The following is a 19,688-nucleotide window of genomic DNA, read 5'->3' on the forward strand; positions in this document are numbered from 1 at the left end:
TATTCAGATCCGCATTATCCCAGATTTCGCCCGATTTACCATTATGAATGAGTGTGCCAGCTGTAACGAACAACACAGTGCCATGACTGTTTGAAAATACAGCGTTTTGGAATCAAATGAATTCAATACATGGCTGATCGATTCATAACTACAATGTTATGTAGGTGACTGTGATAACAAAGCCACCTCGTGCATAGCAACAGTTACTGACCTCAACTACAATGTTATGTAGGTGACTGTGATAACAAAGCCACCTCGTGCATAGCAACAGTTACTGTCCTCAACTACAATGTTATGTAGGTGACTGTGATAACAAAGCCACCTCGTGCATAGCAACAGTTACTGTCCTTAACTACAATGTTATGTAGGTGACTGTGATAACAAAGCCACCCCGTGCATAGCAACAGTTGCTGTCCTCAACTACAATGTTATGTAGGTGACTGTGATAACAAAGCCACCTCGTGCATAGCAACAGTTGCTGCCCTCAACTACAATGTTATGTAGGTGACTGTGATAACAAAGCCACCTCGTGCATAGCAACAGTTACTGCCCAACGCCTACATGCTACCTTTCCCGTGATCCTTGAAGATCCGGGTTAGAATTGGTCTTCAGTAACCAATGCTTGTCGTAAGAGGCGACTAACGCGGCTCGCTGACTTGGTTGACACATGTCAACTCAGACAATCTTTATTTCGTACTGAAGAGGCCACAGACCTATAGTACATATACATATATGGTGGGGAATTACACATAAATAAATATATACTCTTCAAAAAAAGAAACTTGACATGATGTTTTGGAGTTTACTTACTGAGAGCATATAACTGATTCAAACATGACATCATTGCTCAGTTACAGTAAAATCATTACTTTGCAAATTTCCAAAACGTGATTATCCAGAAAGTGTTTGGTAAAACCACAGAGGGCTGTTAAAGCCACTTGGTCAGAGTAAAATGAGTATCTGAGTCAGTTACTTGATATGTTTCAGATAGCTTTATGATGCTTAAAATTTTATATAAACTCTTCGAAAAAACAGACACGCACAGGCCTAAAATATGGAAATGTATTAAACGCATTTAAGGGTCGATCAAACTGGAACACAGATGAAGGAAATTCGACGCACTGATTAACATATGTATTGTTGTCATTGTCAGCATTAATTCAGTTCACTCACTGTACATGTGTGGACACAAGGGGGCGTTCAGGTCAGTACCTGGTGACACCACCTCTTGTAACCGTCACTGTTCGACACCGCCTTGGAAGTAAGTCGTCGGGTTTTTGCTTGGGGAATTCTTCGCCATTCCTCCTTCAACGCGTTGGCAAGTTCTGCAAGTATTCTACGATGGTCACCTTTTACAGACGCGTGGATCAATTTCGTCCCGTAGATGCTCGGTCGCGTTCAGATCAGGCGATTTGGAAGGCCAGTGAAAGCCATTGACGTTTGCATTTGCGAGATAGGCACCTGTTACACGAGCTGTGGGGTCGAGCGTTGTCGTGTTGAAACAGCTCCCTCTGGTGGTTCAAAAGTGGGAAGAGGTGCGGTCGCAGGATTTGGGCGATGTAGCGATTTGCTGTAAGATAACGATGCACCATCACTAGCTCTGATCTACCCGTGTTGGACATGGCTCCCCACACCATGACGCTATCTCCACCAAATCTGTCCACCTGTCGAACGCAGTTCGGCGCAAAACGTTCGTTTCGACGTCGATAGACACGTTGTCTCCCATCCCGTTGCTGCAAGAGGAACACGATTTATCACAGAACCAAACACTTCGCCAGTAACACAGGTTCCATGCCTGTACCCTGTTTCACCATTGGACGTATCAGGACAGGTCCATCGTTTGGTCGATATGCTCGAATTCCCACTTCTCTCACAAGATTTCTGATTGTTTGGTTGGAAATTCTTCGAAGGCCAGCACCTGTCCTGCAGTGTCCGTTGCTGTAGCAAATCGGTGACGAAGGCTCAGCTCAAAACGTTTTGTCAGATTTGTGGGCATATACTTTTACCAATATTTCTATGAAAGGGACATAACCTAATCAGAAATATCACTGCTTAAAGCAGAGCACTTTTAGCATTCAGACGATATCAAAAACATGTGTTGATATATCATTCAATATTGCTGATACCGGGTAAAAATCGAAATTGTTAAACATTTGCATATACTGTGGTAGGAAACCATCACAAACCATCATAGAACGTCTTTGGGTAGGATCGATCAATCAACAACCAAAGCAGATGCTTTGTCTACTGGACCATGCAGGCGGACTCAAATTCTCAAATTTAAGTAAGCTCTCGAGGCCATAGATGATCCAAAAACATTTTAAATAGTGACGTACGTTGCTCTAGTGAGTGAGTGAGTTTAGTTTTACGCAGCACTCAGCAATATTCCAGCTATATGGCGTCGGTCTTTACATAATTGAGTCTGGACCAGACAATCCAGTGATCAACAGCATGAGCATCCATCCACTTAAATGGGATACGATGACATGTGTCAACCAAATCAACTGCAATGTTACTCTTTTGAAGGCGTACTGAACTCATATTTCATACTTGATACCGTTAGTCTATATATGTAAAATCTCATAAACGTTAATTTCTTGAATGTAAGTACTGCGCGCGGTTAACTCTCGCAATATCTGCGACCATGCTTCTAACATCGACGAGGACGAGGACAGGATGGTAAACCTAGCAGCATATATTACCTCTGTATGTCCCCTATATTTTTGTCTGTTTGAAAAAGTACATATCCTTTACGGAAATATATTCATATGTTATTCAATTTCATTCTTATTTGATAAAACATTACTGACGCATGTAAACTGAAAGTATGGTCATTTGGTGGTCAGCTGAACGACCCTGCTTGTGAGTGTGTGTAACAAATACAGAATGACCAAATTGTAAAATGACCTGGAAAAAAATCTATTATAAAATGTCTTATTTGCCTGTTTGTGGTTAATTCATAACGCCTTAAACAATAATACAATTGTCAGTAAAAGGTTTATATTTTCACAAGTCCATGATTTATTTATTGCCAGCACTGGGTCATGGGTCAAAAGTAGTTCCTATGCTGTCTTGTCCTTGGCTTTCATTGGCTGAAGATGTGCAACATCTTGATTGGATGTTGAAGTTAGATGCTTTAGGAAAGTGTGAAGTTTGTTCACTTGCTGTCTTTCTCTCAAGCTGGTTAAAAGGTAATGACAGGAGGATTTTGAATTGGTGAATTACAGGTTAGTTACACAAAACAGATTGTACGTTTACTTTAATGGTTAGAATTAGGATTTCCATGCTTATTAAGACATACATAATTTTAGGTCCGTGGTTGGTTGCTTTGTTGCTGCACGTTGGTGCCTCACAACATGTAACTAGTTTGATGCATGTTGTCTCATAGATGATAAGGCACGCTGAGATATTTCATGGTTACTTTGAATATGCCATATTCATACCATAATTGCACTCCTAAGGATTTCAATATGTATATTCAGTGGCAATATTGCAATTGTTAATTATCCACACCAACGTGCAATGACATGAAATGAATTTAATGAAATAGATATTTTGTTTGAGAACTATATATACATATACATTATTTCAGATTTGTGAAAACATACGACAGTAAATAAAACCGCAGCCTCGACGGAGTTGTGAACACAGAGCCACCCCGTTACACGTGTTACAGTAAAAAACCATAAAACCTAATACGTTTAATTATGATTACATTTTCACAATATGGGACCTAGTCATAATTTCATAGACAGCAGATTATTTTCGGTGTTAAACGTAACATATCCAACCACGTTTAAATGACATGCCATGCTGACACGATATTACCATGAAAAGCGAACTGGATCTCATTATCTATACAAACGCATTAGAGTGGAATCTGATTGTGTTATAAAGATACGTACGTCTTAAATAACATTATAAAACGACCTATCAGTTTAACATAATGAGAATCGCCCAACTGACTGTGAATCTTCCTTCAGTGCTGGCACCGGTGAGCACGGCGCAGATCAACTGAGCACTGTCGTTTATAAGCAGAGCATAGCCAGTCCAACTGTTCAGTTCTGTTTTCAACAGATATAATGTCGACAGCAACATTTGGGACCGCGGATTACGCTGTCTTCGGGTTGATGCTTACTGCTTCAGTCAGTATCGGGATATATTATGCCATAATGGCCAGAAAGCGAGGCAGTACATCTGAATACTTCATCGCTGGTCAGTCCATGTCTTCTATCCCCGTGGCCTTGTCTCTGCTTGCGACATATGAATCCTCTGTGATGATGCTGGGGACACCTGCCGAGTCCTACGCCCATGGAATACAGTGGATACTCAGTGAATTGGGAAGCGAAACCGGGATGTTGATCAACATATTTTTGATTTTAGTGTTTTTAAGGAGACTCAACTTGTCGACTCCCTTTGAGGTAAAACAGATTATAATCAATAAAATATTTTAACTTCGTCGTTTATGTAATTTGCATATATTGGCAACTAACACTTTTGCATGACCCGATTATCTATTTTCCAGTATTATGAAAGGCGCTTCAAGTCCCGCCGACTTAGAGTACTTGCCAATCTTATTTCCTGCCTGAGTTTTGTAAGTACCATATTATATATGTCACGATAGAACTGATCGTTGAATACTTATTGGTTTCCATTCAGTTAATCTCTTTGTAGTTTGAGTATTGACAAAAATACCGAGACGGTATTAATTATTGGACTGTGAACATTTGAGGCCTCCACCAATAAAATACCCGATTCAAATTACCCATCATACTATAAATAGAGAGGCTGGGTTCTTTTGTCATTGATATACTGCCTCTTTTGATACAACGTTTTTTCCAGAGTTGCAAGACATATGAACTGATGAATGATACGTCTTTGTTATAGTCAGGAACAGAGAATCAATAATGTCATATTTGTTTGGCCATTGCTATCACTACACAATTGAAAATTTGTGACGTTGTTTTTACAGCTCCAGTACATCAGTATTGTGCTTTATGGTCAGGCCATCGCTCTACGAGCAAGTATGTGACCTCTTATTATTACTGTGAATACTGTCCATATAATATTATAAACGATACAACTAAAGTTTCTAAATTTCCTTTACTGTATTTCTTCAACAATATATACCTTTATTTGTACACAACGTGAACATGTTTTTTCGAACAATGCATACGTGTGTGATGGGGAAAAACATGTGCATGCATGCCTCTGTTGACGACATTTTAATGCTGGATAGTGTTTATTATTCAACTGATTCTGTGTGGTAAAGGCAGTTATCTCGATTTCGCCAGAAAACATGATGTTTTGTGTATTTCACGAATATGCTGATTTAGCTGTAAACTAGGATGTACACAACATATATTTTAATTTTATTTTCCATTTTCCAAAATTAGTCATATTGTACAAATGGAAAACTTATAAAAAACCCAGATATATACTATTTCACTATGACATAAAATACGTACATGCTTATCTTTTGATATAAGATTTCCTGAGGCAGTGTTTATTATTGCCAGTGACTGGGTTTTCTACGTATGGATCTATTGTGGCAACAGCCGCAGTGGCTGTCATCTATACAACCATAGTAAGTATAAACGTAAATTATGGGGAGCGTTTTTCGTTTCCATGAATAATTATTGCTTTTAATGGTATATTTTGTGGAGATTCGGAAAACGTGGTACATATTGTGCAGGCAAATTCGCGATCGTGAATAGTTTCAGAGATAACATTTTGGCATTATGTACAGTCCGTTTGATTTCATTTGAGACCGATGAATTGCTCACTAGCACAAAATCTAATAATTGCAACAAAACAAATTTTGCACAGTCACATGAAGTCGACAGACCAACTTTTTGTCTCATAATGTGACTATGCAAAATTTGGTTTTGTTGCAATTATTAGACTTTGTGTTAGTGAGCATTTCATAGGTCTCAAATGAGTGAGTGAGTAAGTGAGTGAGTGAGTCACTTCGGCAATATTTCAGCCACATCGTGACCAAATCAAGTTATAGTTTAATAATAATTAAAGGTAAATTATACAAATCTGTCAACGACGGACATTAAAACAACGAGAATATCACTGTTATAAATTAGAACTAGTAATTAAATCTTAAACATTTTAACTATAGAGGACAATACAATATAATAACAGGCTATATAGATTGCAAACAACTGAAGGTAGATCACCATACTAGGGACCAAGGGGCCTTACAGTACATTTGCTTCCTGCATGGACCCTAGCTGAATTTACACCATCCCTTCAATTTTAGCAATTTTTTGACAATCTAGCCCATATTAAAATAACACATATGCTGCGGTTAAAAATAGTAGTACGTTTAAATTTACTATACATGTAATTGTTTTGGGACTCAAATGAAATCAAACGGAACTTGCTCAGTCGTCACCAGAAACATATATCTCCCGTAATTATAGGGTCCTCATCCCTAATTGTCGGGTCAGCAAAAAATGGTAACAAAAAATATAAACTTTTTCAAATCAGGGCGGTTTAAAGGCCGTTATCTGGACGGATGTGTTACAATTCATCATCATGATCACCGGACTGCTGGCGGTATCAATAAAGGTATGTTGCTTTAAGCACTGATTGTTGCTTTGTGGAAGAGATAATACTTATTAGATTTTACGATTTCTTTTAGATTAGGATGTGATTTTACAAGTATTCTGTCACTTTAAACACTATGACCCGTTTCATGAATTATGTTTACAACCATAAAGTAAACATGCCATCTCCTTCAGTAAACCGACCATTGTTCACAAGCTTTAACATGACATACTTCATGACCATGTGACAGGAATACATATTCGTATGGGCAGGGAACTGTTGATGGTGGAGGGGTGTCAGAGGTCTGGCTTCGAGCTGCGGAAACAGGCAGACTGGACTTCAGGTGAGGGCATCGAGGTGGACCACATGAACTGATCCTTGTTCAAAGGATTCGCAGTTTTGACCGCGACTGTGAAATGTTGTTTTTGCCTTTGTCAGCAATATTGCAGTAACGTCATTGCGACCTAAGTATTCGCGTATACCAAAATGCATAGCTAAATCACCAGAGTTGTAAGGAAATACGCGTTTGACTGTACTTTTTTAAGGTATGGCATTATTGTTTGTGACGGCCGAAGACTGTATGAGCGATGAACTATGCGGCCATTGCATCCGTTGTAGCTATCCAAGTCAACTTAAACATGGTACTGGGATGATGGTTTGTCCCAGAATCCCAATTAGTCCGCAGAAGCCGACGTTACATCAGATAGTTTATTATCAGCAGCAAGTGTAACTTAACACTAGTCACAGAAAACGTTATTTTCTTCAGCATGGATCCTGATCCAACAGTGCGACACACAATATGGAACCTGTATTTTGGTCGAATCCTAACAGGCTTTGGGTTTCTGTTTAGTCCTTCTGTATTGCAAAGGATTTCCTCGACAAAATCTCTCAAAGAATGTAGGAGGTAAGTAAACGGGAATAAAAATATATCAAAATAGAACACCCAAACAAGGAAACGGATTCTATCCATTTGTGAGTGCATGCTATTAAACCGTTCACAAGTACCAACAGCATACAACTGCAGAAACAACGGCTGTGTATTTCTGTGTAAAAAGCCAAAAAGAATGCCTGCTTATTTCAGAGAAGTAATTTGTCTTCGGCAAAAAACGTTAAGTCCCGGCTTCCCCCTCTCCAACATGAATTCAGGACGCGACTTACATTAGCAGACAATTCATTACCATTTTTTCCATCGCAGAGCGCTTCTGCTTACGATTCCTGGATTTACGATCGTGATTGGCATGGCCTTAGCTGAAGGAATTGTTGCATATGGCTACTTCTATCACAAACGATGCGACCCTCTGGCGTCCAAACAAGTGGGAAGTCCAAATCAGGTACACAGGAAAATATGTACGAACACGGTTGTTAAATAGTCAGTCTGTAAATGTGGTACCTACGACACAATTTTGAATGCTGTCCTCGTTAATCATTTCACAGATAATCCCCTTCCTGATCCTAGAACTGTTCCGGAATCAGCCAGGATTGTCAGGACTGTTCTTGGCCGCATTGGCCAGTGCTTCTCTTAGGTAGGATATTGACTATTGATTGTCATTAAATATAGTGTTTGTTATTAGACGGTCACACGTCTGCATGAAACGTCTTCTTATGAAAACATGTCATTCTTTCCTCAGGTTTAGCCAAGATAAAGGTATGCAGATCTTCCTGTAGACAATGGTTAGGGAAAATATGATTATGGTAAGGGTTGTGAATGTACTATTGTTATAATGAGCTTTGTGTTCCAGCACCATCTCTTCTTGTCTCTCAGCCGTGGCCAGTATTATTTGGTATGACCTGATCAAACCATGGAGACCGAACACGTCAGAGTACAAAGGAGTCATTGTTGCAAAAATAACAGGTAGATCAAATGAAAGTAGGCTCAGGCTCATATGTGCCCTAATGTATCTGCAATCTGAATGCATTAAATAGAAGCGTCAATACTGTTACCAGAATCACAAAGCAATCATGATGATAAATAATGAGAGTAATGTGACAAGCCACGAGCTGCGTGAAGGGTGTAACATCTGTTTGATTAGATACTTTTCATCGTACTTACACACCATATTTAGTTTCCTCAAACAGGATTGTGATACGAGAGATGGACACATTTATTTACGCATTTTGTCAGGAGCCTTTTATGATTATATCATACTCAATGCGATTAATTGAACTAAGTAGTGTCATTCGTCATTAAATTATATTGGCATTGAAGCACAATAGAATATATCCAGATAATATGCAGGCACACAAATGAACAAATATGAAATAAGTTCTGTGTTTCGACTATTCATTCTTTTTCCCCAGTGGTGTTTATTGGTATTTTGGGCTGCCTTGCTGCGGTCCTTGTGTCACTGGCTGGAGCAAAAACTCTTAACCAGGTGTGTTGGAACAAGTGTCTTTTGTTTTGAGAATAATAAGAGTTAAAAACATTGGAACACAATTCTAAGGAGACATATATTATAAGACCGTAGATTGTTTTGAGTTGTAGTTGATTCAATGACATCATTGATTCCCACAGTTCATCATTTATCAGTATGGTATTTGTATTCACTGGATATGTTAATATCTTTCTATATATTTCTCTCTCAGCTGGTAAACGTGGTATTATGTCCACAATCGTGTGCTTTTCAAAAGTTGGGTGTGATTTTGGTACACAGCAGAATGATCTGTTCATGTGTTGTTGAACCGTCACAGTTTCTTCATTTTCACGCGATTTGCAGGTGAAAAGGTGATTTTCCGCAAATGGTGGGTCACGTGATCAGACAGGGATGCACGTCGTGCTTCTCTGTATGCATCAGGTATATTTGTCAAAGTCAGATTACTTGAAGCACAGTTTGGGTAAAAAAATGATGAATGAAAATAGGGTGATGCGTTCCCCAATGGATTTCAGTATATTTGCATAGTGCTGCCTTTAGCAACACTGTTACTACCCAATGCTGAAACATGAGCGTTTACAAACATATCATACAGCTGTAATACTGCTGAAACAAATATATGCTCATGATATGGTCACTATTGTTCAATCGACTCTGCTTTTAGCAGAGATTTCTTATGAATGTGGAAATGGTTTGTCGCTTCTATTCACGACGTTCCAGATAGTATATACCTTCAAGGCTGCCACTGACCCTCCGCTTGTGGCAATGTTCTTCTTAGGAGCTTTTTTCTCCTTTGTCAATACAAAGGTATGTTAAAGTTATATACTCGTAATATTGTGTCGATTGTTAGAATGATGTCTTAAATGTTCCCTGATGTGTCCTAAAAGTAAATCTGTAACATAATGCTGCATAATTTACAGAGTAATCCGACGACTCGTTTTAATGTAACATTAACGAATAAGATTGTACAGTATGCAAATACCTCTCAAAGCCTGTAACTGTACCTATGTAACTGGAACTCACTCTAAACTAAATTCTTAACAGGGAGCCATCACTGGACTTGTGACTGGTGTTGGGTTTATGCTGTGGCTGTGTGTTGGTTCCATGTTCTCAGACAGTGGGGCACCGTCTACCTACCTGCCTTTGGCACCGATTGACCAATGTCCAGGGTTCAATATGTCCTCAAACTCTTTCAACAACACAACAGAACTCACTAAGGTTGTATCCCGGACAGGCAGTAGCAGCCAGAACAACACAAGGTACTGTATGTGACCCTGTTCCTCACAGATTATGAAACTTGTCAAGAGCAATTATATTTCCAAGAAATACGACTTTCAATGACAGCTGGCTGGGACATCCATTTATCCATGAGGCATTTGAAACTAATCGTGACATACACATTAGCATTAATCAAACATTATCCACTTTTTTAACATAGGTAGGTAATTCCGCGAAATGAAATATTAACTATTACATTTTTACTCTGATTAAGGCGGAAACTAAATTGAAATTTGGTAAAGTATTTACTTGCAATCTCCGACGAATACATTAAAACAACATGACCATCAACCATCATAACGACGCCACCGATCTGAACCACCACTGACGACCACATCAGTACATGTAAACGCAATCAAGAGTCGAATTCCTGCAGGCAGGGAGATCTCTATCTCGAACTTGGCATCCCAGATAGTTCCAAAGATGTTCGACGGTGTTCGTATCGGGGCTGCTTGACGACTTGTGGACATGTTTTGATGGCGTTGTTCTGCCAAAGGGTGATGACGTCTCGGGAACGGAGAACAGTGAGGTCTAGCATTGTCGTCCATGAATATATGACGACTAGCAAGGCCAATTATTTAAAATATGTGGCACGAGGGCGGCATCCAATACTTCCAGTAACCTTGAGTGTCCCAGGTGCTGTCTTTCGTCACCTGTTTCCTTTTGCTTGTGGGTCTGAATCTCAGCTGAGATTGACAAAATCAAAGGAAAGGAATTTGAACTTAAACTTTAGGTATATCGATTGCGAATCGAGGTATCATAACACGAGGTAGAGCCTCTGTGCTGGGCAACAGCAGAATAGTCAACACCATTTTGATGTCTCATTCAAATATCTATGTTTAGCGTGATCAGTTGAGTGCAATATATCTAGGTAAATTCGGTATTATTCGGTATCAGGTTACAGTTTAGTTTAAACTGATCAAGAGCTCTATATATAATCAAGACCGTTGAATACGAACTAAGAACTCGGCTTCCATTCGTTTAGTTGTTTTCCATGGTTTACTCTTAGATGTGTGCGGTTAAGGTGTGGATAGATACGATCAGAACCAATGTCGTTTATGACAAGAAATTAAGAAACGGTGTAAGTGTTTGTTATGCGTATAACAAAGACTAAATTGATTTGAAAATATTTTAGTCATGGTTGCTTTATCGCAAGGATACTTGTTTGGACCATTTTGCTGTACATGAAGTTCCTATGTGCGTCTCAGTCCTTCAGTGTAATGGCATGTTTTAAGTGCTTTTGATTTCGCCATTAACCACTGGTATATTTCTAGATACAAGGATACCGCTCATGGGGCATTCAAGTAAATAACCAATCAACTAATTTCATAGATAGATTTACATGAGCTAATAATTTTCGTATATTTGCTAGCAATATTGAATTTCTCACTTGAAGGGCATTTAGAAGTGGAATGCATAAGAAAAGCAAGATTTATGGATGTCAACTTCCTTATAGTGAATAACACGACGTTTAGGAGTGTACGCTTGCTCCAACATCACAAACGTCGTGCTATTCACAATAAAGAAGTTGACATCCATAAATTTTACTTTTCTTCTCACTTTTAAATAATACGCAAGTTGTGCACAAAATTCATACATGCTGAAAATTTCATAGATTAATGTTGCATGTTCATCACAACAGGTCTGCCTTAGAAACAGTGTACAATCTCTCCTATACACTGTTCTATTCTTTTGGCCTGATACTCGTCCTTCTTGTTGGGATTTGCGCAAGCTGGATAACAGGTATGTTACTGCATTTTGAATGTAATATATACATTTGGATGGATGTTACCAATAAGACCGGCGACCTTTTTTAAAAATAGGATGGGTCCATCTTGTGATTTGGCATACCCCCGCGTATAAAATAATATCAAATGTTACAAATTACAAATATATTCGATTTGAATTCAAAACTTTGAAAGGTTGAAAACAACATCACTTGTCATCTATGTCATGATGTCGATTTAAACGTTTGTATGTAGTAACAGTTGTCCACACTGTAAACATCTGCAGGTGGAAACAAGACCCCTGTCGACCCCGAATGTTTGATCCACCTGGACGATATACACTGCTTGCCGGCCAGACTCCGACGCTATTTGGCGGGAAGGGGCACAGACAGGCAGAGCTTCACGTTGGTGGGTTTTGAGAGAATAATTATTTAACGTGAAATAGTTCGAACCAAAATAGTGTTTCTGTCAGTGTTCTAGCTAACTAACAAATACAGTGATTTGAATAAACAGTAATGTCCACTGAATGATTGTAAGACACAAATGAGGTAAATAGGTTTTTGATTCAAATTAGAATATGTCAATAAGAATAAGAATAATACAGTTTTTGAGGAAACTGTGCTCCTTTCTATTTTGTTTTTGTAGTCATCCTAATTTTCTCTGAGGAAGGTATCCGTCCATGAAATTACGTTACATTAGTTTGTCATACTTGAGATTACTTGTTGTTTACTGTTCGGTTTTTTCAGACACCATCAGCAAATGCTGGGCTTCGGGAACAACACGATGAGGGGCTGCCACCATCAGAGACGGAAACGATACAATTTCTTGATGGCAAATAGGACATCAATTTGAATGTTCTGTTGCTATTCAGTATGGTTTTTGCTTGATCTTTTTGTTGTAGAGTGATTGGATGTTTTAGCACGATACTTGTTGTAGAGTGATTGGATGTTATACTTCTTGTAGAGTGATTGGACGTTATACTTGTTGTAGAGTGATTGGACGTTTTAGCACGATACTTGTTGTAGAGTGATTGGACGTTATACTTGTTGTAGAGTGATTGGATGTTTTAGCACGATACTTGTTGTAGAGTGATTGGACGTTATACTTGTTGTAGAGTGATTGGATGTTTTAGCACGATACTTGTTGTAGAGTGATTGGACGTTATACTTGTTGTAGAGTGATTGGATGTTATAGTACGATATAAATATGGTGTCATAAATATTTCTAATCTATGATATATCACTGTCACTGGTATGATTACAATACGCGAACACCTGGCACCATCATAAACACTTGCTCGTGCGATCATCAATATTGTACAGTCTACTTTGCTCTTCGTAGTCCTTTCTTGTGGACGTGAAAGGGGTCTAAATGATTAATGTTCATACTGCCACTATTCAGTTTGTCAGTAATTTCAGTTTATTGGAAGTTCATTCCAGATGTTTTTGTGTACTTTTAATTCAATCTATTGTACTTTTTACTGTTTAATTTATTATGTACTATATAATGGTGAATGCAGATTTGGTCGCAGTTAAACGAAGCGTGGTTCGAATCTATATGACAAGGCGAGGGACTGACACAGGTGAGGCTGATCCGTAGATCCGTCAGCAATGACGTTGACGATGAATTGACACGCGACGTCATGCTACGAGTTTCCGCATTCATGCATTCCGGTGTCTCACATCTATCTTTGTTACATGGAGAAGTGTTTCCAAACCAAAATAAAATGGGTTGTTTTTCTTAAATATATATTTGGACGAGTGCTTGAAGTTGTAGATTAAGACGCTGACAGAGAACATTTGAGCTTCATTGGGGATTTGTTCTCCATAGATTTGCTTCACTAAAATTTTAATCGCATACTTTCCCAATGAACAGTTTTGATATAAGTTACTTTGTATGGTCAGCAAGGACATTCATGTCCTGAACATGTTTCAGTAACGTTAGTACATTTTCACGCAGTAGGGGATTTATCTTGAACTAGATATCGAAATCGAGGGCTTTAAGGTATATTTAAATAATAGAGATGTACTGGAAACGTTTCCGGTGGACTTAAGCATGATTTACAAGGAAATGTATGCTGATTATATGTTTGTTGCCCCCTCTGATGGTGATATAATAATATGGGCTAAACAAGGTAAGTCCTTATTTCAGGCAGACAAAGACCCGTTGTTGGATTTCAGTATATTCCTCCAGACCCTACAAAGTATACCAGTGTTGATCACTTTTACCAACTACATAATGATATTGATGAACTATATTCCCAAAATACCACAGTGATTCTGATGTGAGACTCTAACGCCAAATATTGCCACAGCAGACGACATCATGGATACTGACCCAGTAATAGGCCGCCATATTGGTTTTCAAACGTCTGACCCAGATATTGACTCAATGTCCAGTATTATGTTGAAGAATGGAATATCAAATATCCTAACTGAATTAAATCTAGCAGCTTCCCTTTAGAAGGTTACATCGATGTTCATACGGCATTAATGCAAGTGTTAATGTTAATGTCTTATATCACACTTTCACATCCTTGACGTAAAAACCCCATGCATAGGGATTCACCTCACCTTCAGTGCTTTAACTCGGCTCGCCAGGAAAATATATTCCGCTTGTCAGTGATATCCCAAACGCATCTTGTAAAGAAACACGTGTGTTAGCTGTATTATGTAAATGCAGCTTTACTGTTGCTTAGTTTATCAATATAGTTGCACATGGTATGTTAATCAGTGATCATTGTCAGTGCTGGTACGGGATATAATCCCTCACATTTCCTGTTTTTAGTTACAGTGGTTGTTGTTAGTGATCGTGTTATTCAATGTGAAGCAGTGTTCCAAGTGTAATACATTGTATATGTGTATAGTCAGTGAAGGGCAGTGGCTGGTGCTACATTTTGACTTGTGTTATATTAAACGGAGTTCTGGGAGGTACTACGGAATACTACCTCTCTATGGCCTTTTCTTACCTTGGGAGTTGAGGAATCTTCAGGATTATTCTTATGGTATATAAAAGGGGCTATCTTTTACTTCATATATAACATAACATCTCAAGTTACAAAAGAACCAGTAACCGTGTTTCGATAATTCTTACATTGGATACTCAGCCTATGTTGGAATCTTGGCCATTGTTGCAGTGTGGTGAATATTACCATGTCTCTCGCTTTGCTGCAATCAGTGCTTGTGCATTATTATGCCTTTGAATTGTACTTCACTGAATACCTTTGTAGTGATTTATAATAGTTTGTAGTGATTTATAGTTCTTTGAGAATTTAGTCACTTTTAGGATACAGTTGTTATTATATCACATTGCTTTGTTGTTTGTTGGTTTCACATCTAGTTCTTTACGGACTGATTAAATTTCAGTTTAAATTTGGGAATCACCACGTAACAAGTTACAGTTAGCTGCAAATAACCAACCCTGAACTTTCACATTTTATAAACTTCACTTACGTTTCAGTGAAACCCCCGGGAGCACAGCGATACTAACGACATTTGTATCTTTTCCTGTTTTCAAAAACATATTCCCTTGTTCAAATACAAATGTTCATATATAATTAGAGTGACATCCACAACACAATGACTTCAGCCTTCGAATATGTCTCAGAAAATCTATATTTGACATTGTATTAAAGGTCATTGAATGGCTAAATAGTAACTAGAACGCTGTTTCAAACGTTCTGCTTTTGGCTCTCACATACAGCATTTGCTGTGACAAAAACATCACAAAGCCATATTTACTCCTTTATTTCAATGTAAACTAGGGTAAGAGTTTTCTGCAGTATTTTATGAATCATGCTAAATTCAAATGCCACATGTTGTCTTCGTATAGCGCGTTTCTGTGCTCGAGATTGTATTTATGATATTATGCAATGTTGCAATGTATATGTCAGATTACATTACATGTGGCAATATGTTTTCAATACATAGAACAATCTGGAGTAAAACCAGTATCAGAAACAAATGAAAAATAAACCAAAAAATGACATCATAATCAATAATCCAGGAGTGCAATTATGCTCAGGGAAGCATTGCAAACTGGAGCATCGTTGTGCTGGAAACATAATTAGACAAATGTCTACTAATCAAAATAACTGTAGTGAAAACATATTGCGTGTCAGCATATATAGCTTTTCGAGTGTGTTTTCCACTGTTGTTCTAATAATAATGTCGCCATTTTCGCTCATACCACTAGACAACGTAATCTTTTGGCATGTGATGCTGGCTGCCGCAATATAGCACACCCTTGTCTCCGGCATGGTGTAACCTGAATATCTCATGGCTGGTCTGCCGTTGGTCATTTCTACGTGTGTCTCTTCTTTCAACAATTATATGAGCGACCATGACGTTGGGTAGACCAGTCCAAGGTGCTCTTTGAATGAGGAACCGGAACTGAAATATTTATCCATCTTTGCATATTTCTCGTTTCTGAATTTGTCACTTTTCTTCGAAATAAAAAGATCAAAATATTATACTGTTTTGTCGAACACGTCACAATTTAATTTCTGTCCAAAAAGTGACAAATCATTTGACAAAATTCAACATGCTATTGTCATGACTATATGCTAAGGATAAAAACATGAAAAATATAATTCGAAAACGCATTGTTAAGAATGTTTACTCATGCTCAAAACTCACGTATTGAAGGTTGTAAAGGAATGAAAGTGTTTCTATAGGTATAATGACACTTAAAACCCATTTTAACTTTATTCTTCTTAATTCATAGCGTTATTAGAAACCGTTTTGCTCATGGGCGAAAACGGTTTGGCCCATCCTCGAGAATATTTACTCTTGCTCCTATATTTTGGGCGTTGCAAATGTATGAAAGTGAGTATACATGTATCATGACACAAAGCCCAACCCAGATCAATGATTTGGAGAAATTCAGACGTTTTCAACCATATCACATGTTGGGTCTGAATAACACTGACCTATTCTTTGCATTCTGCCTCATTGATTTTTGGTACACACTAATTCTATGAGCTAAGCGCGTATATAACACTCACTATTGCATTCTTCTCAAACAACAGATGTGGAGAGGCAGGAAATGTGATTTTAAGTCACATCGGCAGTATTTCCGCTGAATCGAGGAAATAGCAAAGTGAGTGAGGGCATACAGGGCATGATTTAGATTAGGCAGTCCAATGTTTTATGATCAGGTTCTCCCATCTATGGCATTTTGTTCGGAGGGTACATGTTTAGGCAGTATGCCCAAACTTTTGACATAAGTAACACTGGAGTGTTTTTTTGTAATTTGTAATATCAAATTGAGTAAGTGATAATTATTATGGGTCACAATGTTTAAGGTTTTGAGTGTGGGTTGTGGCTCACATCTCGCATATCATACATGTTCAATGGCAATAGTATTTTTAGCGGCACGCCTTTTTGAAAGCACTTTAGAGTTGCCTCCCTTGGCAATCTTTTTTATTTACGGCTTTCATCATGCCGACTGTTCCTCATGATTCCATAACGTTCTGAGGGAATAATGCTGCTGCCTAGCTTTGCTAGGATGCTCGAGAACTGTGTTGTTGTGTTGTGACACACGGACTTCAACTACTGTCATTGTAAACAACCTCCAATTTGTATATCTTTCTCACCGTGAATGTCAAGACTCTGGTGAGTTAATATTTTATATTTGTGACCCAATATTTTAGATTTGTGACTCAATTGCATTGTACTGGAAATCTGTCTTGTCATTCATTGTAGCTTGGTCATTGTTTGTTCAATGTATTATTAAATATTTTAGACTTCTCTGTGTTCTATTTTGCTGGTCCAAAGGGGATTCTTAAACCTTTTGTCACCGCAATTTATTAACCGTAACAAAATGTGTATATGAAAACTTGCTTATAAGTGTAAATTTAATGCGTTCTGTTTATATGTTTAAACTTGGTCTCGTTGCTATATGGCTGAAATAATGCATATCCGAGGTTATGTTTTATTCACTCAAATAGTGGTCCAATGAAAGATTCTTATCACAGTGACTGTACTTGTTTATCGAGACCCCGCGACATTCTTTGGATATATGTCATGTTTGCATTCAAAAATGTGTGGTAGCAATTGTTAAAAAAGGAAACCACATGTCATATGTTTACTGAAAAAACCCCAATAAATGATATATTGGGCTTCATTCGCCTTTGACAACTTCTACACGTATGTACAATTTGAATGCAAGGCATTTACGAAAAAGGAAGGGTCTTACCTTTGGGCACCAAAGTTGTGCTCCCTTTCTTACTGATGGTGACAGAAATCTGGCAGTCTAAATAAGGTATTCTGGCTATGAAGTTAACTAAAGCCTTAGGTATAAATATAATTTCATATCCGTCAAATAGTCAGTTGAAGGCAAACCAAGTCCTATGGATAGTCAACTTCTTTATTGCAACGAGTGCGACGTTTCGGCATAGGTACTAAAACCGTTATCAAGCAAGTTGCTTGATACTTGCTTGATAAAGGTGTTAGTATCTACGCTGAAACGTCGCACTCATTGCAATAAAGGAGTTGACTATCCATAGAACTTGGTTTGCCTTCATCTTTACAACTTCTAAAATGCCTCTCAAAGAAAATAGTCGGATGTCTTCCGTGGATTCACCCACATGTACTACAAATACAGAGACGGTGAGATCGTCTATTCTGTTCATATTTTGATCTATGCGTAGACATTCACAGTGACGAAACCACCAAAAGACTGTATTGCACGAGCGATGACTTCAACTTTCCCTTCATGTCAAGATATATCCTAACAGAATCAAACTTTTCGACGTTTTATAACTTTTGATGTAAAATCGAGCATGCTCTTTCTGCCAAGATTTCATATGATTGTTATACGATTGTTGCTTAATTAATCAGAAGCTGATTGATTTAATGGCTCACGAAGGACATATCCAAATTTGACACATCCACGACGAAGACGATGTCCGATGAAATGAACTGTGACGCAAAAGTCAAAGTTCCAGTTAATCTGTGTTATCGTCATAATCTGTCTGATCGTGTTATTGTCTCTGAGACCAACTGCAGAAATAACAAGGAAACATGACGCTAGTTATCCGTGTGATAGTGTACGTGGACAACCTACCACCCTAACCTGTCCGCACAGATGGAAACCGAAAGGATGAATTGAGGATAATTAAGTTGTTCATGGTACAGCCAAGGCTATAATACTAAACTACGCACGCACGCACGCACGCACGCACACACACACACACCCGTTTGCAAGTTGTGTAAAGGCCCATGGCTTATGTTGACGTTCACGAAGATGTCTTTTGCGTTGATCATCGGTTTAGATTCCAACTTGAAGGTCCAAGCAAGTCATTGAAGTATGAATTACGAAGGGAAGTGACAGTGACATGAACTGTGTGCGGTGTATCAGTGTCATGCTGAAACAGTTCACCGTGTCCGCTGATAATCGTAAGGTTTGAAGAATTTGGTCGATGTACCGATTTGTCTATCCGCCTGTAGACTATGGCTCCCATCACACGTCTGTCACCGAATCAGGCGGCCTGCCCTTTAGACGTTGGTAGTGCAGAAGAAAGTGTGATTCATCACTGAACCAGACTCGAAGCCATACCTGCACACCGCATACGTTTTCGTCTCAACACATGGACATGCCATCACCTTCTGGTCTGAAACCCTCCTCAATCCAGGCACATGTCCGGCGGTATCGGAGGTTGTGGCATGTTGAACCGGATTTTAAAAACCCAACTTTGTAGGGGTGGTGACGCCTGGTTTACCACTTCTCGGACGATCTTTGGTTGAAATGA

At 38.5% G+C, this 19,688-nt stretch overlaps 1 protein-coding gene across 1 annotated transcript; it reads left to right on the forward strand.

Annotated features, from left to right (window-relative positions):
• The first annotated feature begins 3,954 nt into the window (after positions 1 to 3,954).
• LOC124269789 (sodium-coupled monocarboxylate transporter 1-like) lies at positions 3,955 to 12,781 on the forward strand. The gene is made up of 16 exons (XM_046704831.1): positions 3,955 to 4,421; positions 4,526 to 4,594; positions 4,973 to 5,024; positions 5,520 to 5,587; positions 6,502 to 6,582; positions 6,834 to 6,904; positions 7,328 to 7,465; positions 7,757 to 7,892; positions 7,996 to 8,084; positions 8,301 to 8,413; positions 8,860 to 8,933; positions 9,651 to 9,737; positions 9,975 to 10,189; positions 11,851 to 11,951; positions 12,222 to 12,343; positions 12,682 to 12,781. The coding sequence occupies exons 1-16, from the start codon at positions 4,083 to 4,085 to the stop codon at positions 12,772 to 12,774; spliced, it is 1,848 nt and encodes a 615-aa protein (XP_046560787.1). The 5' UTR covers positions 3,955 to 4,082; the 3' UTR covers positions 12,775 to 12,781.
• Positions 12,782 to 19,688: the final 6,907 nt, after the last annotated feature.

The sequence above is a fragment of the Haliotis rubra genome, unplaced genomic scaffold, assembly GCF_003918875.1.
Source record: "Haliotis rubra isolate DU_JTF1 unplaced genomic scaffold, ASM391887v1 Scf1017, whole genome shotgun sequence".
NCBI classification, from domain to species: domain Eukaryota; kingdom Metazoa; phylum Mollusca; class Gastropoda; order Lepetellida; family Haliotidae; genus Haliotis; species Haliotis rubra.

Coding starts and splice junctions, on each gene's coding strand:
- LOC124269789 (XM_046704831.1), top strand. CDS start 4,083: ATGTCGACAGCAACATTTGGGACCGCGGATTACGCTGTCTTCGGGTTG. Junction 5,025..5,519: donor GGCCATCGCTCTACGAGCAA/GTATGTGACCTC, acceptor TATTATTGCCAG/TGACTGGGTTTTCTACGTAT. Junction 6,583..6,833: donor TGCTGGCGGTATCAATAAAG/GTATGTTGCTTT, acceptor TCGTATGGGCAG/GGAACTGTTGATGGTGGAGG.